The following is a 23,991-nucleotide window of genomic DNA, read 5'->3' as shown; positions in this document are numbered from 1 at the left end:
CTTTATATCAAATGATATCGGAAAATTCCTTTGTCTGGATCTAAAATTATCTGAAATAGAAAAAAAAAATTGAAATGAGAGATTTAATGACTTAAAATGATTTATATTCAGTTTTTAATAATAGGATCGGAATTACAGGCCATACTTCTACTCAAATACTTGCACTTACTCAATATCACTTATAGTTGGATTTCTCGATAGAAGTAATTCGAGATTTTAAGAAAATCAAATTTTATTTTTAAAAAAATTATTGATTATTCTGTTAAATAAAATACATTTATTGGATGTAAAGTGGAGTCCAGCAGGATGTTAGGGGCACGCTTTCTTCACCCAATTTGAAGCTTAATAAATTCTGTGTCTCACGTCGAAAATTTCTGAAATTTTGCAGAGATTTGGGTATTAAGGGATTGATGCTATTAAATTTTGGTGGTTAAAGGTAGAGGGAACGGGGAGATAAAGGAAGTCACGTGTCGTATCTCGAGTGGGATCCGACTTAATGACGATTTTACTCTTTATTAGCATTTACAATTTTTTTATAAAACTAATCTATACCCTAAAAATTAAGATTTTTGTCATTTATAATAATTAATAATGTAAAATTTTTTTAAAATAAAGTATCACGATAGGTAGCGCCACAAGCAATTTTAAATGTTGTTGCTGGGAAAGTTACGCAACTCGTTGCTGGATTTTTTTACATGCTGTTAAAAATAGCATCATAGTTTTACTGTTTGTTTTACCGTTTTTGAGATAAAAAAAACTCGACAAAACCCTGGAATTTTTAGAGTTCGCGACTCTAAGAAGATGCCAAATGTGCGTGGAAATGGAAGGAATCCACGTGGCACACCTTTTCTTTATATCGAGGAAAAAATTTGGCATGTTGTACATAGAAGCAAATAAATCAGTCACTCTATTAACATACATACAAAATTGGATTAGATAAGGGCAACTCAACATATGGGAGATATGCCAAGGAAAGGTCATTTCACGGGGATACTGGCCCCTATTTATGTTAGACACGTGAAAAAACCCACGTGTCCAGTGGTTAAGTGGATAACACCGTTGACACCGGTAGTTAGTCGCGGGTTCACACCTGACTAAGGAGTTTTATTTTATTTGCGGACGTGTTTGTTTAGTTAAGGCAACGCAACACTTGGGCGATCTGCATAGGCGATATGCCTTCCGGTAGGTTTTTTTAAGGGTAACTGGCCCCTATTCAGGTATTACAGACGTGGAGAAAACCCAAAAAATTCCACGTGGCCAACCCGTCCTGGTGAGATACGAACCCACGACCGCACTCCCAGTGTCCAGGAAACGGAACCACTTGGCCACTGGTGGGCCTTGTTTGTTAATAATTTATTTTATTATGTGAATGATTATAAAATTTAAAAAATATTAAAATCAGTCTTTTAGACTGGTATTCTTTTTATTTCCTTAATTCTGTTGATGTTCTAGTGTTTTCTTTAGCAATTTGCCTTTCAAATTTCAACATGTCTTCTTTTTTTTAATCTAAAAAACCTTTTAAAAATTTGATTTAAAATATTTGAATTTTTAAAACGAATTTTAATACAGAATGTCCAAAAAAGATGAGTGTATAAAATTTGATGACGGCTGTCGAACCCTCAATAACGGAATCCTGTAAACAGCGGCCTTTTTTTTTTTTTTTTTTTTTTTTTTTTGAAGAAACGTTTTAAACAAAAATGTATACAGAATAACTTCCAAACAATGCCCATTTTTTAATGTTTCCATCAATGGTCGCTGTTTACAGGTTTGACTGTAGATATTTGGGATAAATGTTATCATTTTCAGTCATCACTGATGACATTCTTGAATATAGAAATAGCCACCAAGTCTGTTGTCTGTTAGCACACCAGTCTGGCCATGGGTCATGGGTTCGTGCCTCACCATCTGCTGGTCGCGTGAAGTTTTCCGGGATTTTATCACATGTCTAACCTAAATGGAGAAAAGTTTATCATAGAAATCCTTCCTAAAGGCATCTTTTCCTAGGCGTGATTCCATCAATGGTTTCCGGTGTGTTGCCTTATCCTGTTGAAACTGTTGCATGCACTTCTTCAATTGACTTCATTAACAGTAATATTGTTGCAGATTTCCTGGTGAAAAGTTAACTTTTTCATTATGGCATTTGAATAAAAGAATTTCTGATGATAAACTTTTATTCAGTTGTTATATGTGCTATACACAATTCGATTCTATTTTATTCAAATATATATATATATGCTATATACTTTTTATTTATTTATTTGGCTCCATTGAAATTTAAGGATTCAAAGAGTTGTTTTTCCAAAAATATTGTCTAGTCTTCCAATTCCTTAAAAATGCATCAGTAAATACGGATAATTACTATAATTATATCTTCTATAATGCAGTAAAACCTGCGTAAGCCAGAATCGTACGGTATCGAATATTTCTTCCAGTTTGGCAGGTTTCCGTTTCGAACAGGTTCTTCATAACAGAAAATCGCTCCCTTTTGAAGAATTTTTCTCGTTTAGACATGTTTCTGTTCTATTCGGGTTTCGTGTTAGACAGGTTTTACTGTATAAATATTCTTTAATATAAAAGAATATCATTCATAACGAGAGAAAAAAATTAATTTTCTACCCTTTTTTATAGATATAGTCTACAGGGAAATCGAGAATTGAAAGTCTAAATAAAACTTTATTTTTACTAAAAAAAAATTACAGCAAAAACCTGTCCAAAACGAAAACCTGCCTAAACGGAAAAATTTGCAGAAATGCAGCTATTTTCTGTGTTAAAAAACCTGCCAAGCCGGGAAAAATATTCGGTATCGTACGAGTCCGGTTTACGCAGTTTTCACTATAATTACTCTCTATTTTCAGCTGTAAATTGTGTTTATATTTATTAGTATAAATTGTACTATACATTATGAGCTAAACGTGGAGAGGTGACGTTAAATAGTTAATTACAGTCAAACCTCTGAACAACGGCCAATGATGGAAACATAAAAAACGACCGTGGCTCAGAGGTGGTCGTTGTTTGGAGGTTATTTTTGTATGTCGCTTTGTTAAAATAAAAATGTTCTCTATTTAGAGATGGCCGTTGTTGGGAGGTGACCGTTATTAGGTATTCGACTGTATTATCGTGTTAATTTTCTGGATGAACAGTACTTCAAGAATTAAGCATTATTTCATATGAAGCTTGTTTCAAAATGGCGACCGTTTTAAATGTTTATTTATTTATTTTGTAACACTTAAAGGAATTTGAATAGAGTTTGTACGAAACAAAGAAGAATTTTATCAATACGTTTTTGTGTCATTTTATTTTCTATAATAAAAAGCAGTTTATAATTCTTAAAAATATATTTTTTATGTAAAAAATGTTATTTATTTTCAAAATAAAATAATAATTTATTCAAAAAAGAAACTTTTTCACGAATTATTTAGATTGAATAGATTGATATAAATGATCGAAACTGTTCTTTGGTCATTCATATCAATTTCAAACAAATTGTATTGAAGGAGTAAGGCAACACAACACTTGAGCAATCTGCCAAGGGGGTGCCTCCGAGAGAACTTTCTATAGAAAAGATATAAGAAAGTGGCCCCTGTTTAGGTGGTAGACAGGTGAAGAAAACACGGAAAACTCCCCGTGGTCAGCTGGTTTGAGGCGCGAACCCGTGACCCGCAACTATCAGATTTATCCACGCAGCCACTAATGGATTTCTATCTTTATTATATCTTTATAATGTGTGATAAAAATCTAATGATTAAAAGTACATCAGGCTATACTATTTACGCTTTTTATATTGATACACATTTATGTATACGTTTGCGTAATTTATGATTGTTTCTTCTCCTTAATTTCAAATTAAGTATATTTAAAATTAAGATATTTCTTGAATTTTATAAAATTTTAGAGAATTTTATTAAGAGTGCATTCTAATTAATAAATGAAAAGCAATGCTGTTCTTTTCTTTAACTTCATACATCGTGACATCTGTGGTATGTACACATGTAATATAACTTTCAGCAGTTGCGTGTGTACGTAACACACACTTTAATTTGTGGAAGAAAATGGATACGCCCGAATCTTCAGAAAAACGGTGAAATTTTGCAAGAACAAATTATAAATTAATAGAGATGCGTTAAAATTATGGATCTAAGATTTTAAATATGAAAAAGAAAAGAAAAAAATACAATTATAGGCAGATATTTTTCTTAAAACATTTATTTACCTTCCACGTTTTACAAACCACAACAAGAAAAAAATTATTTATATATATATAATATAAATATTCCATACAAATACTGTATCGCACATTTACAATGCATGAACTTTCAATAAAACACCTTTTGTAGGTTAAACATAAATATCTAACTTGTAAGACAAACTCTAAATAATCGTGAAGGGAAAGGATAAGTAAGAAAAAAGGAGAAAATATGCAAAAATTCATTTCAAATTCTAAAAAAAAAAAATCAAAAAAGTAACATAGAATGCCAATTGGCTATACAGATAAATGTCCTGTCGAACAGAACAGAGGAAAGCGTCCAGGAACTGACAGAAAAGTGGAAGAAAATTACATATTTGATGACATTATAAAAGCTCTTTTCTTTTTCTATATATAAAATGTCTTTATGTTCCATGTAGAAAAATTGTGCAGAACAAAGTTGGAAGTAGCTGAGGTATCTTCAAAGCATATACTAGTATCACATAGCTTAATTAATGGAAAAAGTCACCTCTGATAATCACTTTTTCTTTTCATTTTCTTTAAAAATTCTTTAATTTCAAAATTCTGTTAAAAGTTTATCGTCGTTTATTATTGGAAATTTTTTAATTATAAATATACATATATATATATTTTTGTAACTATATCAGAAAAGGATTATTAAATAAATTCATAACTTTTATACATCTATAGAGGAAGTGATAATGATTAAGTTCTATAACTGTTGTACCTGAAAATAAAAATAATTTCTATAAATAATTTTTTCTTATGAATACTCAAGATTATTTTAATTTAAAATATCATTTAATTAGAGATATTTTATCAGACAGTTTGTTGATAGGTAAAGTAGGAAGATAATACAAATTAATTAATATTTATCAAAAATTATTCAATATAATGATGTATTTAGTAACACAATATTTCCAAATTCAACATCTTAATTTCATTTGTCATGAAAATTTTATTATTAATCAACATAAATAATAAAATTATCATATATTAGTAAATTTAATAAGATTTTTAAATGTTTTATTCATAAGAGGGAACTTCTATTTAAAAGTAGAAATTTTAATGAATATAATAAGCATTATAACATATAAATTTGCTATTTTTATGGTTCAATTTTGAAAAAAATTGCTTGCTACTTGACAATAATATCTAATACACAAGTTAAAAATTAAAAAACTTTTAAAGTTTCAAATATAAATCCCACTAAAATAATTATTTAATTTATTAAAAATTACTGTAAAATTTATTGTAATTAAAGAATAAATAAGAATTAATATAATTAAATTATTTTTATATCTTAAATATTATAATTAACTATAATATATTGATTTGATTGTAATAATGTTAAATGTATTGTGTCCCTATAACAGGGAAAAATATATTTAACTCTTAATACTTAATAAAACTTATTTATAATTAAAATTAATCATATATTTATGTTTCCAAGATAAGAATTTATGTGTAATTTTTAAAATAATTTATTTAAAAATATATATTTAAATAAATTCTTTAGGTTGATATTTATATAGGATAAAAGTTATAAAAAATTTTTATAAATGGATTCATATTAAATAGACATAATTTAACCTATCATGTATATGCCTTTTTTTTAATAAACAGTATATAAATTTGTCAGAGAATATTCTTAGTTTAGTAAAATAAATATCAGCTACTATTTTGGGCATCAAGGCTACAGACATGTAAGATGTCTGAGTGATGACTGAAAGTAAAAGATCCAGATGCTAACTAAACTACTGTACTTAATCTACACAATTCGGAAACTATATTACAATACTATAATTAAAACTCCTTTTTTACATATATATTTTCTGGAGAACCCTCAGAAAAATTTGGCTTTGGTAATTTAGTTAACTTGCCACTGATTTTCAATTTATTTCTTCCTTTTTTCTTTTTTTTTCCAACACAGCAGTCTTTCACAAAAGCGTGAAAGAAGGCGTGCATATTTGTCATCATTCCAGTATTGTAAGAATATGTATTATTTTTAAATATCTCTCTGCACAAAAGGTTAAGTGAGAAGTTTTTCAAATCTTAAAGGAATTTTAAATAGCAGTTTTATGATATGAAGATCTGCTAAAACTCATTAACTGGTGAGAAAAATCATTATTATTATAATTACTTTTATTTATTGTAATAATATATTTTGAGTCTGTCGATAATTTTATATCAATATAATAATAATATATATATATATATATATTTTTTTAGTGTATTACTTTGGAAATATATTAAATTTTTAAAAGTAATTAATGAAAGTTTATTGGAAAATTAAAATTACTTAATTATTAATTAAAATATATTTTGTATTATTTATTATTGAATATTGTTTTTGATCCAATAATTCTTCCTCTTAAAATGGAAGTTTCCATTTTGAGATGGAAGTTTATTCTAATTTAGTTATTTTTAGCTTAGGTATACCTATGCAATTCTAATAAGTCCTGGTGGTATTAATTCATTGATTAATAATGTTACTAAATGGTAATTATTGATGTTGCTATTTTTAATTAATATTGAGTTTCGTATAGTACAGTAATTACAATAAATCACAGAACAGTGATTATTACCCTTATTAGTAATCACTGTTCTGCTCTATAGTAACACAGTAGTTTTATACAGTAGTAAGCGTTTTAGATCAGTAAATCGTAAGATTGTTACTATAAAAACCATTATTTCTTGGTTTATGAAGCAGAAAAACAGTGTTTTTAGTAACTTGGATTGGTTGCAAAAGTAGTGTTTCAAATATATTTAAAAAACAAATATTTACCGTGTTAAAAATAACAATTGTAATAATAAATCTTAAAAATACTTACTCAAAACATCTGGATCCTGTGATTCTCTCTATCACAAACAAAAATATTCCCGCTGGATGTGACAGCAATTCCTTCGAGTCCCTTAAATTCTCCGTCGGAAGATCCCCAAGTGCCAAATGACTTAAGGAATGTACCGTCAGGATGGAAAATTTGTATCCTATTGTTTCCACTATCTCCAACTATAATATAACCTTGATCATCTACTGCAATGCCTCTAGGAAATTTAAACTGTCCTTCTTCGGATCCTTCAGTACCAAACGTGGACAAACTGCGGCCATTAACATCGAACACTTGAACTCGATGATTATTTGTATCACTGACGACAACCCTATTCGTATTTGTAACAGCTATATAATGAGGATGTTCGAGCTGTCCTGGTCTTGTACCAATAGTGCCAAATTTACCAACGAACGTACCATCTGATTGGAATACCTGAAACACACAATTGATATTATAGCGTGACCATTTTTATATATTCTCTAACAAATTATAAACATTTTTACCTGGACTCTGTGATTCTCCTTGTCGCAAATGTATATAAAACCGAGACTATCTGTTGTGATTCCCCAAGGATAGCTGAAACGTCCATCACTTCGACCTTCACAGCCGAAGGATCGTAGGAATCGTCCAGAAGGATCGAATACTTGAATTCGATGATTGTATCGATCAGAAACGATAAATTGGCCTATTCTGTTGACTACTACTCCAGCTAAGCAATCGAATTCCCCTTCAGCGCTACCATAACTTCCAAATTCTTGTAAAAATTTACCATTATGATCAAAAACCTGAGAAACAGAAAAGAAAATTATTAATAATAACCAAGACATTTGGATAAACGATCATAAAAACCTTACCTGAACTCGATGGTTACTGCTGTCCGCTACAACAATGATGTTATCTGGACCGATAGATACACCGCGAGGCCATGTAAATTTTCCAGGATCTGTGCCACGAGTTCCTATTTTCATCACCATTCTTTTCTTTTGTACGTAAGTGCTTCTTGGATTAGAGAAGAGATAAGAGTCTTTGATTCTTCCAATGCTTTCTTTCCTGCGGGAATTTATTGGAACATATTCATCTTCCGAGCTATTTTCACTAGCACTTCGAGAATATATTGCATGAGAACTTTTGCTGCGTGAAACATTCCTCGACGTGCTATTACTCCCTGTCCCATATTTGTTTCTGAGATATTTTGACCACGAAAGACGATCATCTTCTTCCGGACTAGGCTCTCTAGATTTAATAGCATGGTGGCTTCTGCTCCTAGATATCGAATTTTCGGACGTTCTACTCGATCTTCCATAAGTAGGCGTTGATGGTACATCATCCTCCGCGCTCTCTTCGCCAAAACCGATATCGTGACTACTTTTACTTTTTGCAATTCTATTTCTGCGTAGATTTGCTGCTGCTGTACTATATCTTCTGTAACGTCCTGTATCTTCTGGGGGACTGTCTTCTTTACCGAGTAATGCAGAACTGCGACTACGTGACAAAAATCTGCTATAGGACCTAGTCTCTTCTTCATCTTCGTCATATGTGCTTTTACGTCTTCCTAAGGGATTACTTAAATATCGTGGCACGTAATCATCTTTCTTATCTTTTTCCCACCATTTGCTCCTGTAAGAATTTCTGGAATCGATATCATTGCTATAAGAACTTCTAGAATCAATATCATTGCCGTAAGAATTTCTGGAATCGACATCGTTGCTTCTACTGTAACTGGAATAACTATTTCGAGTTGATACGTGATTAGTGTCGACATTATTGTAATCTCTGCTTTCTCTTTTCGATTCTGTGCTGCGTGTTGGCGGCGGCGGAGGCGTAGGACTTCGTTCCTCTTGTTCCTCCTCTTCCGATTCCGAAGAGGTGGAAGAAGAATTTTCTTGAGTTTCCGTTGGTTTTTTCTCTTCCACTTTCTCACTTTCGCTCGATTCAGTACTGCTCTCTTCACTTTCGGATTCTGATTCGCTTTCAGATTCTTCACTTTCATCTTCATCTTCGTCTTCCTCTTCTACTTTTGGTTCTTCTTTGGGTTCTGGTTGGGGCTCGGGTCGTCTGGATGCTGAAAGGCGTCCATAAAATGAAGATTGAATTGCTCGGGGGGATTCGGTTAATTTTCTTTCCTCTTCCCTCTGTTCCTGAACGCGGGGTAACGTGGGACGGCTCGACTCATCTTGGGCATCTAGCGAAACGGTCTTCCCCAGCGACGACTTAGACCTAAAGAGAGAAAACTCTTAAAAACTTAAATCTAGCATATTTATATTTACTTTTCAAAAAACAAAAATAAAAATTTATAAATGCATGCATTTGTTAAAAAATTGTCAAAAATTTCCTTGTCAATGAAAACAAGAATCGTATGTATTTTATTGTCATCTGATGACAACACTAGGAACACACTTGTAGAAAATTAAACGTTTCCAAGCCAAAGTAAACAGTAACATTACTTGATTCTGGCGCTGCGACGACGAGTGGCCGGCGTACAAACGGGGACGACAGAGGGGAGGTAGGACTCCTGGCTCCACCAAGAAGAAAATCTTCATGGACATCAGTTGATAAATTCAGCGTACTTCCAGACAGTGGTCGACTGAAATTTGCTGAACGAAAACGATTATAGTTCGGCCTCTCTTGTCCCGAGTAATCTTCAAGACTCACTCTTCTACATAATACAGAAGAACTTGTGGTTCTCTGAAGGGGAACTGGTGTTGGTACATGATGAAAACGATCCAAAACGGGCTCGTCTTTGATCTCACGACTAATAGTGGAAATCGGATTTACTCGTCCAGCTAACGAAGGTTTATCGAACCGTGTATCACTAGTATGTCTCCAGTTATAAGCTCTTCTGACTGGAGTAGATTCTGTGCCAGAGGAACGGATTCGAGTAGGTACCGAAGTTTCGGTGGGCGTAGGGTGAAGGGAGGAGCCTTCCCGGGCCCCCGTCTGTCGCCTAGGTGCTGGTGGTAGATCTGAGGTTAATGGATCAGATACTTGCCTAGTAAGTGTTGGGGACTCCACAGAAGGTTGAGGGGATGCGGGCGTAGCTACTCCGGTGATCTCTGTACTTCTCCTTCTGGACCTCGAAGAATCATCTTCCTGCTGTGAACCACGTCGAGAACTGCTCAACCGTTCGCTGTCGGGACTCATGGAATTTTGTCTTTGATAGCGATTTTCAGTTTTCTTTTCTTCTTCCTTTTGTAACGCTGTAACTCTGCGTAGTACAGGTTTTTCGGTAATTGGAGAATGAGGTGGTGTAGGAGTTTGAGATGCAGGTACAGTTGCTGTTGCTGTTACTGTTGGAGATGTTACTGGAGAATTTGATCTTGCTTGAAGTTGATTCTGCCTCTTCTGTTTTTCTATATCATCTTCACTTAATTGACGAGTGGTCCTTCTCGGGGGTGGCTGTGGTACTGGAGTTGTAGTCGGTGCAGGTGTTGATACAGGGGCTGGTTCTTGACTTGCTTTTTCTTTCTCTTTTTCCTGTTGCTTCTGCTTAATTTCATTCTGTCGAAGACGTTCTAGAACGTAAGAAGAATCTAGCAATCTTGCAATACCACTTAAAGGACCTTTGGTCGATTCATCAATTTCTATCACACGTTCTCGTTGAGGACTTGTTGCAGGTTCTTCAAATCGTACGGTTCTGGTATGAGAAGAATGGTGCTCACTTTCTTGGCTGTAATCACTAGAATCTCTACCATAACGTGAACGATAGCTACTATACTCATTATCGCCGTCTCTCCACCTAGAACCTTCATCTCTAAGAAAACGACTTCTACCTACTTCTCTGGATTCTCCGTAGTCTTCTCTATTTCTATCGCTGTAACGTCGATAACCATCATAATCTCTTCTGCTTCTACCAAAGAGAGGCGAAGTTTGAACACCATCTCTTGATTCTCTTTCAGAATCACTGGCGTGGCCAGCAAATCTTTGATTAACATCGAGAAAATTTCTAGAACCTTCTTGACGCCTTTGAAATTGGGAAGCTAAACGATGATCACTCTGGCTTCTCATTAAAGCATTTCCGTGAGGAGGAGCTAAATTCAAATTGGCAGCTAGGAACGGAGCATTGATTTTAATTTCACCAAAATCGGCTATGGTCCTATGCAAAATATCAGGATCTGATTTAGGTTCAAATCTAACTTTTCGAGAAAAATCCGAAGTGTCAGGGTCAAAATTTCTTAAGAATTCTAATGTTTTGAGAAATATATCTTTGTATTCAACCAGTTCTGAATCTGACCATTCTACTGTATCGCTAATGTACTTATCTACTAATTCACAGTTGCTATTAATATTAGACACTTCTACATCTAAATCGTCTTTAAGCTTAGTGATATTTTTCATCTCCGTTTGTATATATACATCTAAATCGTGTTTTAATTTATCTTCTGTATCTTTTAAATCTTTACTATATCTTCTAACTAATTCTTCAATCTCGTCCTTTACTTGACGGCAATTTTGCTTCAATTTATCTGCATTCTTTTGTGTCTGGGAAAGAGCATCTGATAACTTGCTAAGACCTCTTCTAACTTGATTATTAATTCTATTTATTTCTCTTCTCAAGACATCAGCATGCGCCTCTCTACAATCTTGGCATATTTTCTTATCACAATGAGCGCATCTTTCGAGATACGATTTCTCGCTACAAACCGTACATCGTTCCATCATGCTGGTAGGAGGTTCAGGTTCTTCACCCGTTATATCTCTGTGCAATTCTAAAAATCGTACTAACGTTACATTGGTGGGAAATGCCTGCCTCCCTGATAAGGTATTCTATGTTCAGCCCGACATTCTGGACATTTTATCTGTCTCCTTGCATAATCGATCAATCCTTCTAGGCAGGGGTCCATACAAAAAGTATGCTGGCATGGTAAGAGTTTCGGATTGCGATATCTGTCTAAGCAGATTGCACACGTTAAAAGTTGATCCAATTGACTCCACGCTGATGCCATTTTGAATTATTTTAAAAATTAGGTAAAGTTCTTATTAGTTAACTTATTTGGAATGAGCAATTTAGATGTGGTTCAGAGCAGCAGAAAAAATTCACTATACGAGGTCCAAAGAAATATAAGAAAGCATTTCATAGTTGACAACCTACAAAAAATATCGACAAATTAGATATAATTAATTAAAGCATTTATAATTTTTTAAAAATATATAAAATTAATCCTTCACTTACATATTATACGTCAACATTTTCTTTAAATGCCCGGTTCCCCTTCCATATATCTTCTGCTTGATGTAACAATTTCAAAGATCCCCAACAAAAGCCTTGAAGAGACAGTCGAAAGAACATGCATAAAAAAAGAGAAAAGAGAACAAGAATTAGAAATTTTTTAATGCTTTCAAGTACATTCCTAACTACGTAATTTTAATAAAATAACTTCTATTTTTCAAATTGCTTTGAGTGACGTTTTCTTTTGATTTGATGGCATATAGCTACATAACACTTGGCCGATCTGCCAAGGAGAGAGATGACTCCAAGAAAGTTTCTATGGAAAACTGACCCTTTTTAGGTCTTAGACACGTGAAAAAATTCCGGAAAACTTCACGTGGCCAACCCCGTTTGTAAGTCGCGAACCCGTGACCCATGGTTCGGTATTCGGTGGTTTTGGCCACTCGGCAATTGATGGACGAATGATATTTTAATTTGATTCCGTAGATATAATTTTGAATATTTGAGATTTAAATCGAATCGATATATTAAAACAGATGGCTTTTTTGTTATAAAGTTAAATTACATACACAAAAAAACATTATATAAGTTAATAAAAGTTATATTTATTTATTTATTTATTTATTAGTACAAGGCTTTCCTCTCTTTGTACGGGGAACAAAGTAAGAAAAATGCATCAGCAAAATTATAAAACATACAGATTATTAGATCTATACAATATACAGTTATTAGCCTAATATACAATATCCAATACAATAAATGTTATAAAAAACACAATTAATTTAACATTAAAAATATCAAATTGTAATTTCAAATGTCATAAAAAAGTTAATTCAAGAAAACAAAAATATAAGTACCGGTAATTAAAATGCGATATATGTTTAGCTTATTTACATATTATCTATTTAATATTATGACAAAATAATAATCTTTAAATACTAAAACCTTACAAAGTAAATTTCACTTGCCTTCCAGATCAAATGCCAAATCAATCCGATGATATATCCGATTATATCAGTTATGAAATTTCATGTTAAGCAATCTAAATTCGAATACAGTCAAACAGCTGAACAACGGCCACAAATTGAAACGTAAAAAAGAAAATGGCCGTTGTTTGGAGGTTACTTTATATACACTTTTGTTTGAAAAAGTTCCTGAAAAAAATGGCGGCTGTTTACGGGTGGCCGTTATTGTAGATTCCAGTGTATAAATAAAATGTGGAAAAATAAAAAAAAAGTAAATTAAAAACTAATTAAAAGTCTTTATCATTGGTAATTAATAATATTTTTAAGCAGAGTAAAATGAAAAGCAGATTCGAAATTTCCAGACAAACAAATGGCATTAATCTTGATAACCATAGTTTAAACATTGTGCAAAAGTCAAGTTTACGTTGCACGATTATATCTAACATTATTATTAAGATAAACATATTTTTCCTTATAAAAATTTTTAATTATAATTGTGCGATTGTGATTATGACATATTTATGTTCATTTTCTAATATAAAATCTCTCTGGCATTAACTTTCGATCGAGTCGTTGAACCACAATTAAATCTTCCCATGTGAACGAAATCCAGCAATCCAATAATATAACTCAATTGACAATTAGACGAGTTAATACCATTACTTTAATTAATGAAATTAAGCACATATCAACAGAATAAATGAAATTTTCATCTAGATTTAAGGTTTTACGATGTATACAGTATATATACATCAGTTGGGAAATCCTGGTTTAATCCGTCTGTTCAATTATTGGTTAAATAGAGAATAAATCTTGATAAACCATTGATGTTAAGCATTAAAAAAAAATCTAAAAGAACTTCCATTTTAGAAATCCAAATTGAAAAGAAGAAGTTCCTCATCTTTAATTGCGGGTTTGGCCCGCTTGTAATGAACAAAATTAAGGTTTTTGTTTAGTCATGGTATAACACACACGAATATTAACAAATTGAAACTAGTGTGAAGTTGAATTTTGTAGCCGAAAATTAGTATAAAAATCGATATAAAATGATCTTAATCAAGTACAGTTGATTATAAACTAATATAAACAATGTCTTCTTTTAATGGAGCCAAAAATCTTTACGAAGAAGTTTGCGAAAAGTACTTCGTGGAATGTTGATAAAATTAAATTTAAATACTATTGCGCATTTAAACTTATAATTTTAACGATTGTACAGTAATTGCAACGTGGGCGTATTTGCTAGAATCTTCGACTGAAGAGTTTGCTAACAAACACGTTGATAAAAACAACTTTTAAAATAACGTAACATGAAGTTGCGCATCTTTCGGATCACGTGTTTGGTATGATGACAATACCCAAATGTCATTCGTTCCTATTCCACATGTTAATTCTATTGCTAAGGCTAATCTAAAAAGAATGTTTCCTATAAATAAGGGATAAACCGGGGCAATAATATAAACCAGACGAAAATAAACAAGCCTTTTTATGTTTTTAATTTTTAAACTGGGTCAATGGATTCGATTTAAATTTATTATTGTGTAAATACTTTTCGAGTATCTTTCGAGTTTGATTTATGATCTTTATATAAAGAGATGCCAGCTGGAAGAGTTTTATTTAGGAAAAACGTCTTCTAACCAGCTGACGTAGTTGGCAATCTTCCCACCAGAGGCGCCCCGCTCGGTGACCTGTCATTTCACTAAATTCCGTATTTCTTTGTGTCGAAAAACCGTTTTCAGATAAATCTATATTAATAATTTTTTTTTATTTAATTGAAATTTTTCGACACGAAAGAGATTTTTCGAAGAGAAAACAAATTTATTAAAATGACAAAGGAAAAGGAATGGTTATAACCGGAAGTGACGTACTTATAAATGTCAAAATACGCAGATATTGTTGGAAAAGATACCCCTAATTAACGTTGATATATTTATTTTTAGCAATCGGCGGAGTTTAGTTCTTAAGAATGCGTTTAAATTTAGGAGAATGGAAAGAATTACGTAGTCGTTACTTCACGAATTATGTGAAGAATTTTAAAAAAAGTAGAAATAATTGAGCATAATTTAGCGTAATAAGCAGTTAACTTTAGTGCGAAGCCAAGTATTAAGCATTAAAACAAGACATTAAAGAGGCGCTTTTTAAAAAAAGAAAAAAATATATTACACAATTTTTGTTAGATAATTGAAAAATAAATAGAAAAAGTTTCTTATTTATCTCCGTGTTTAGTTAAAAACTATGAAACGAAATGTAATTTTTACCTTGTAATTGTTCAATTAAGAAACGACTGACCTGAACTTCTATAAAGATTTTTCTATTCTGGACTACTTCAAAAACCTACACCTCCTCGACTTATGCCTGTTTTAGTTCTAAATCTGTCTGTAAAGGGACGTAACGAAGACGAGAGAGGTGGGTAGAAAGCACGGTATACGCAATCTCAATTGATGCTGACTTGACTGTAAGGTGAATCATCGCATCTCGTCTTATGATCCCTCTTTTAAAAACTTCCTCAGCATAGGTGTAAAGTACACTTAAATACTTTTTTATATTTGCCTTCCCAGTACGTTATTTATAGAACTAAAAGAGTGCAATAACTTCATGTTGTCTAAAGAAAATTCGGTATATTAAATTACTTTTAAATGATCTAGAGTGACTACTGAATTAAATTTTATTTTTAAGAAAAACGTTTCGATAAACCTATACTTAGTATAGAGTATTAATAATAAAATAATTTAATTTTTCGGTATAAATACAGATGTGAAACTTTTTAAAATTGTTAATATTTAGCCTGATTTATTACGGAATTTTTAATAATTTTAAACTCGTTTGAGTGAATATTATAAATGATTTCCTGGAATTAGATTCGATTTTTTAAGTGATAGAAAGTATTTAAATCTTAATAAATGTTTAGATAATAATTAATCGATGATTTGTATTAAATTCGATTGTGAAATTCCATAAAAAACCTATGATTATATTTAGTTTTAAAAATAGAACAAAAACGTCTTTCTTTTCTGCTGAAGCTTCAAAATACTGTAATTTGAAAAAATTTCCAAACCACGTTTTCCGTATAAATATCCTGATTGGTAGCTTTCTTACGTCATACAACACGTAAATATGATGTAATAAGATTTATTAAGATTATATCACTTCTGTCTACCTTAAGAGGTTAGTGTTAGAAGATTTGTGTCTTTTAGTTATTCAACGGTATAATTAGTTGTATAAAAAATTTATTTTTGTTCCCAAGATACCTTTTAACCGCTTCAAGTACTTGCCATTTATTATTTTAAACAATTCATATAGTTTAAATACGGTATTAAATTCTGTTCCCGACATTCCAAATCGTTTGACGTCATCAGAGTTTTAAATTTTTAAATTTTATTTACAGAATAACGATTTATTTATAGAGTTTACTAAATAAAATTAATGTTAAAAAATTATAATTTAATTTTTTTTCTTATAAATTAGAATAATTTAATTAAGTAATTAATTAAAAATTTATTTATCTATTCAGTTTGCAAGGAAGAAAATCTAATTTGAATAATTATTAGCATTCTTCTTGACATTTCAAGACATTAATCAAAAAATTAAAAGTTTAAATAACTTGTGAATAAAATTCATATTAACGCAATTAAATGTATTTAAAAATTTCAGTAATTAAAATAAATATTAAAGCATTAATTAATTTTAATTCTGTTATGAATAAATAATCCTACTTTAAAATAGTTTATTATTACTCATTTAACTAATTCTAGTTCCATGACAATTTCGGAATTCAAAGATGAAGTCATTAGTGACGAAAAAATGACATCACAAAGCGCGAGTCGCGTTCTGGAATAGCCTTTGTTCTTCGCTTAAGAATGTAAATAAGATTTTCATTGTTTTTATATTTACTCTTTTTAAATAAATTATTTAAATTTTAATAACAATTTATACTTATTTATTAAATATTTACGTCGCCCTGTCTGTTGAAAATAAAATAAAAAATAATAATTAACTTTTTTTCCTTAATAGATAGTGCCATTAAAAATTTAAACGATAATTTATTTAAGCATTTTATTTATTTATTATACGTACAGATGAAATGTCTGAAGACAGTTGATTTTCACTCCCTAAAAACAATTAAACCCGTGACAATTACCGTGGTAACAATTAAACCATGATACAATTACCATGATACCATTTACCCGAAGATTTTAATTATTTTAAATCGAATTAACATTAATCCAGATTTTTGAACGATATAAATTTTTTTCAATATAAAATTTTATTTTTTCAAATTCTTTATATAAATTTATCGATTTTTGCTATAAAACTTTCATATAAATAATGAAGAAAATGCTCGCAGTATATCTTATGATATTATTTATGATATTTCAAATTAAATTATATTTAGACAATAAATTTCTCCAGTGCTTTCGGTTTATTTATTTAGTCGAATACAGAACAAAAATAGAATAACAATCGAAAGTCTTGAAGATAACATAGTGGGAAAAAAAATCATTTAAAAACATAAAAGAACAATAAACTCACGAAGACGAGACTATATTTAAATATGAACGAAAAATATTAAAAAATTATTGTTTAATTAATAGAAAAAACTAAAATAAATAAATAATAAACGATTGTTATTTATTATTATAATTTCTAAATATTAAATTCGTTAATTTGGTGAATTTTCTAGAATAATAAGTCACGTGATTCCGTTAGCAAGTTTTAATTGTTTAATTTTAAATTTTAAATTCTGTATACTTTAAAACTGAAATGTTTCACAATTTTAATTAATTTTATTTGGTATTTGTTAATAATAATAAAAAATATTGATAATAATAAACCTAATAAATTATCAAATGATATAACATATTGATATTTTTAAAATTTAGAGAATATAAATGTCACTTAGACTTTGTCTTTATTAAGTTTGTATACAAATAGAGATAGAAATGAGGTTATGGAAGTTAACAATGGAAAGTACTGAAGTTCAAATCCTAGAAAATTTCGCTGACAAGCAAAGAACTTTTTAAATCAGTCTGCATGTGACTAATTCTCAGACAAGTAACAGTATTCAATTAATGCTCACCTTGACTGAATTCTTTACAATAAACTAGCAAACAAATATAGTAAATAACGGAAAACATTGGCATTACTTCAATTTATATTTTTTATACAAAAAAAAAGCAAATATAATTCTTACTAATTACTCTAGCGAAAGGCTATAACGGGATTAAAATTATTTATAAAAACAAATAAGTCATGTTACCTAATTATTAAGTTTATTAAAATTTTAAAAATATTTATTAATTAAAATTAAATAAATTAATCCGTAATTAAATATATTCGTAATTGAAACATTTTATTTAAAAATCTTCTCCCGCCATCTGGTGATGAATTTTCGAACTGTTATCGTAGGTCTCACGGGTCATAACATTAACATATGAGTACTTGAAACTTCCAAAAATTACACACAAAGGAAACTGGAAGCATGTTGAATGTCATCTACCTCGAAAAGAAGATTAAAAATAAAAAAAAAATTCTTGAACCTTGAATATCTTTACTACTGAAGGAACTTTGATCTGAGAAGACAAAGATGAAGATTGTCTTCTCTTCTTTGCTTAATGTGACTTGCACAAAGATGGATATCATCCAAAAACAATTAGAAAATCTAGACATGTTGAGAATATTTTTTTTTTCCTCTCGAACTTCTGCATATAAAGCAAAATATCAAAGTATTTATCTTGGAAAGAAGTCTGATAAATCGCAGAAAAAAAAAATTAAAAAATTTGAGGGGAAGATGATGTTTAAGTATAGCTCCAGAATATAGCTATATGCTAGACTTATAAGGTCTATAAATAAATGAAATATGTAGATTATATATATTTCTGTTTTGATAATGGAAGTTATGACAGAACAATTAAAAAAATTAAATAAATAAAAATCTAAATCTAAATTAGAAATCGTATGATGGAAATTTTCGATTGTAGTTTTGGCACGTTGCTCTTGTTCAAAAAGATTTAGGACAGTCTAAGAAAGAGCCATAGTTATCGAAACGTTGAAGGTGACTTCTTTCGCACGTGTGACAGCCATTCTTTTTTTTTTCTTTTAAGTTCCTTTAAAATCCCAACTTCCGTAATTTAAACTTTGACAAATTTAATTTAAACTACAGAATTAATTTGCGTAATTTTAATGTCTTACATCTTAAACTGTACAAGTTCATAATTCAATTAAAATGTGGATAAAAACGAGTTATAAATATACATTTTCTTACTGAAAATACGTTAAATAAATATCAAAATTAGTTTCTTAAGTAGCATGAAATGTGTTGGAAAAATGTAATAAAAACTTTTTTATGTTAGAATATTGGCAATGATTAGAAATATTAAGGTGAATTATGTCTTACATTCGGTGGTGAACAAATCAGAAAGAAATTTACGACTATCCAAAATTAACCCGGCTATCATTATGTAGAACATTGCAAGTCTTGCTTTATAACTCTCTTAAGTGTTAATAAAATAAAGTTTAATTTTAGAAATTTATTTAGGAAATATAAAGTCATAATCACTTAAATTAACTTTTCTTAATTTTATATATTTATAATTTTATTCTAGATTAATTAAATTTAGAGACCTCAGCCATCTGTCTTGGAAAAAATAAAAATCAATCTTTCAAAAAAATATGTTTTGTAATTATAAAATATAATTTAAAAGAAAAAAAATTAAAAGGTTATTTGTAACGTTTACATCACTAAAAACTGATATTTTATGACATTTTGGCAGCAATTTCGTGCGAAAAATGCGCTGGAGTGGGATTATAAATTAATGATTTTCTTATTTTAACTATTTTTGAGCAACGGGAGCCAAACTAAAATTCTTCTACCCTTAAGATCACGGGAAGATTTTTTCGAAAAATTTATTAATAAATTTTAGAATGAAGATCATAAACTTGAGAGAAATGAAAAATTTGATTAATTAGCTTTTCTATTAATACATCCGCGAGGAAGATGGGAAGAGGATAGAAGATCGGCTTATACAAGTAGACTCAACATCCCTTTTTTCCCCGGTTTTTTCTATTCATTCTGGATATATGCCACTCTCATTAGAATATATTTAGTTTTAAAAATGGACCAAATATCCTATCATTCTAGTAATTTAAAATGATTTCATATTGGAAGAAAGTTTTTTCTTTACGGATTTATGGGAGTTTTTACACTCCAAACTCGATTTTTTTCTTTTTTTTTTAACTTACAAAAACAGTGTTTACGTTAAGATAGTAATAAGGTTTGACATAGATAAAGAAATTAGGTTTCTCTTACCGGGTTCAACTCGTCGAAAGTTTTTCTGGACGTTTGACAATTCCTGAAATTCGATGAAAGAAACGAGCTTTTAAGTGGAAGTTTAGGGAAGAAAAAAAGAATTAAAAACTAGCGATAACTACTTTATGATATACATTTGAGACTAGGAGCGTTCGGTATGGTAAATGCTAAATGAGTTTAAGTCGAAGAGTTTCTCATCGGCACACACGTGCTAAATTTGGTCAAAAACGATGACGAAAAAGGGGGACGTTCGGAGGCTGAGAAGAAATGCGATCTTCATCCGTGCTGCTCTCTACCGTCCGAAAATTTTAACTCGTTTGGGTCATGTGACCTGAAACGCAGATGTAAGATTCTGCGGAAGGCAAATATATAAATATTATTATTTTTTTTAGAGAAAACGCCTGTTTTAAATGGTATGATATGTTCGTTTGTGTGTAGAATACGATTCGGTTTAACTTATTACGCTTTTTATTTCGTTTAAATCGGTCTTTTCGGTTTAATTTCCGTCGTTTCGTTGACGACGAGTTAAGCCTAATCGCTCATAAGGCTGACTTTTCTTATTGTGTATGAGGAAAGTAATCGGTAGGGGTCACTTTTAGTTAAATGATATATAGGTGCATATACGATGATTTAACTAAAAGTAACTCTTGCTAGTTAATGATGCTAAGTTGGGTTTTTATTTGTATTAATCAAAATATTATAGAATATTGTATTAATTTAATTGTTAAAATACTCTTAAGTGTAATTTTATATTAATTATTAAAGATTTTATGTGTGGTGTACCGAGCTACGCCAAAATAAATCAATAGGAGCAAAAGATCTGATGTCGAGAGATGAAGTGAGGCAGCATTAAATGTAATTTTGGATACTTTCGATGCCGATGCATAACCATCTTATGGTAAAAATGGAAAAAAGAATTGCATTATGGTCAAAAGTAGGAGTTGGCCCCGGTAAAAGTTTTTGGAGGGTTTGCCTTTCGCTTATTGCAGAACCCAGAGCAAATCTCGAGACGATCTTAAACGTATTCGTATGCATAAGTGCAACCTGGCTATTTTTTATCGGGTCCGTTTATGTACGTTTGAATTTGTCTATCTTGAATCTTGCGGAAAACGGAAAAAATTTGAGATATAGAGCTTTTTGCATGGTAAACGGTAATAGGTTTGGTTGGAGGTATTGCAGGTACGGTAATTTATTAATATGATAGCAAGTATGGTATGCACGTGTATTGGATATAATTAAAACATTTTTGACATATCTAAACAGAAGTAGTTTGTCAATAGTTTCTGATGCTTTACTTTCTTCGACTGATAAGATGCAAGCCACACTAGTAGCCAATAAGAGCGTTAATTGCAACTATGTACCGTATTGTGAGAAATGTTTCTTGACTGCAATTTATGCTATCGAAATGTAGTTGCCGAGTTTTGAATTTGTAATTGACGCTTTGGTTCGTAATTTGAGATGTAGAGATTTTGGGAGCATATATATGAGATAAATGTGGAAAATATATTGAATTTAGGTATAAATAGACAGGTTCAACTGTGTATTTATAATTATCATCTTGTTTTACTTTGTTTATTTCTAACTGGCTGATGTACCTGGCTGTGTTTGGCTTAAGAAAATGCTGGGGAGATTTTGATAAATATTTACTTGACTCCTAAATATTGCTGGAATCCCCTGTATTGTGTGTCTGCAGGGTGGCAATTGTTATGGCCGTGGTTAAAAGTATACTAGACTCTTGCTAATCTGGTTGTTCCTTGCACAGATAAGTTCCAGATTAACAAATGTTGGATTACTGAGCATGTATAGGTTTAAAGGCAATGAATGATGTGACCTGTTACCCTTCAATATTGTTTCTTTTTGGAGGCAGATGGGCAAATAATACAGCGTGCTGACATGCAATACTGAATACGGCAATGAAATCCAAACAAACTAGATGCATAACTGTGATTAATGTTTTCGTAGAAATGGAAGTGCATAAGTGATAGGGATATGTGTAGCTCAAGTAATTGAGAGGCTAGATTGTTAAGGGCTGGATTAGCAAGAGTGCACCATACTTGTAATTATATTTAATTTTTAAACTTAATATTGTCTTTACTTCATCTCTCGTAATGTAAAAAGGTCAATTTTTTACTTCTTAAAGATTTTATACTCTATAGGCTAAATGTTTTTAAATATATATAAATTGTATGTAATTTTGTTGTTAAATAGAAATGCTAAATATGTCTATCATGAAACTTGCTTTTATGCTATTTTCTCTTATGATTTTCTTCAGTAATGATCTATGAATGTAATTTATTTAATATTAATCTTATCAGATGCTTAATCAGTTTATTAGTAATTAAGAAACATTGCATAAATTCTAAAATCGATAAAAATGATAAGTGCAATCAAAAATTTTGAAATCTTTTTTTGAATATTACAATCAGGATATCTTGTGAAGATTTTATTTAACTTCAGAAATCAGCAAGTATTGCAATTTTGTGATAAATTGTTAGAGATAAAAGCTTGATTTTGACTAGTTTAAAAAACTATAAAACTATCTTAGAAAATTAGAATAATTTTATAAACTTTAAAAGTAACTGGAAATAATTTCAGAATGTAAATTATTATGAAATGAATCTGTTTAAAAAAAAATGCAAGTTTAGAAAAAATATTTGACATCACAATAGTCAATTAATTTGACTAATTATTCTTTCAGTGTGCAGAAAAATTGCTTTAAGATTAATGGAAGGTATTTTCAGAAATTTTGATGCAGCTATATTTTATTTACAATTAGGAAATGCCATAAGACAAAATATTTTCTCCCTATACCAACTTAAAATCTCAAACAAACAATTACTGTATATTTAATGTTTTTATTTCAGATTTTGTTTGTATGTAGAGTGCAACACATTATCAAAAATTATAATTTGTTTTGATATTGGATCAGTCATTTGTTATGATAATTAAAGATGATCTAAAGTACAGGAATAGATCGGGCAAACATTCAGTTGGTAAGATTTATTTATTTATTTATTATAATCGATTTACAGTAGCATTCAGTATGAGCTTTTGATAACTGCTCCCATAACAAAATTCCTGATTAAAACAGTAAGACAAGTAATACAAAAGCTTTAAAAAAGTATAGAAATAAAGGTTAACATACAAAAAATGGTTATTTTATAGTTTCATGATATAAAAAATATCTTTTACACTACTTAAAAGTAAGAATATCTTGGAGTAAATAATGTTCAATAAAGCTAATGGTCTCAGTTGAATGTATAAAAAATAATTGACACACAATACTTAATCTATTAAAAAGGGTGTATATGATGTTTTAACTTTGTCAGTTAAATGATGGTATGTGAATAAAAATATAATCTGAGTTTAAACAACCATTAAAAAGTTATAAAATAATGAAGCATTGAAATATTGTGTACATTTGAGCAGGAGGGAAAGACCAGAGACATACATGAGCAATGTTAAAATCAATTAATGCAAAGGTCATAGTGTCATGTGACTCAATACTTTATTGTGAA

At 30.4% G+C, this 23,991-nt stretch overlaps 2 protein-coding genes across 2 annotated transcripts in view; one reads left to right on the top strand and one right to left on the bottom strand.

The window, feature by feature from the left end:
* Positions 1-4,187: 4,187 nt before the first annotated feature.
* On the bottom strand, positions 4,188-20,738 carry LOC136987445 (RING finger protein nhl-1-like). The gene is given in 8 exon segments (XM_067285184.1): positions 4,188-4,931; positions 7,039-7,470; positions 7,542-7,823; positions 7,893-9,255; positions 10,028-11,783; positions 11,786-12,123; positions 12,209-12,300; positions 20,474-20,738. Coding segments are annotated over 5 exon segments (4,029 nt in total). The 5' UTR covers positions 11,982-12,123; positions 12,209-12,300; positions 20,474-20,738; the 3' UTR covers positions 4,188-4,931.
* Positions 16,232-23,991, top strand: part of LOC136987447 (mitogen-activated protein kinase kinase kinase 20-like) — a 36,936-nt gene continuing 29,176 nt past the window's right edge. The window contains 2 exon segments of the mRNA XM_067285185.1: positions 16,232-16,332; positions 16,920-17,026. The gene's annotated coding sequence lies outside the window, so the exon portion shown is untranslated.

Source organism: Centruroides vittatus, unplaced genomic scaffold, assembly GCF_030686945.1.
Source record: "Centruroides vittatus isolate TY-2023 unplaced genomic scaffold, ASM3068694v2 scaffold_211, whole genome shotgun sequence".
In the NCBI taxonomy this organism is placed as follows: Eukaryota; Metazoa; Arthropoda; class Arachnida; order Scorpiones; family Buthidae; genus Centruroides; species Centruroides vittatus.
Note: the sequence above shows the minus strand (reverse complement) of the source record. Positions and strands in the feature narration are given on the sequence as shown.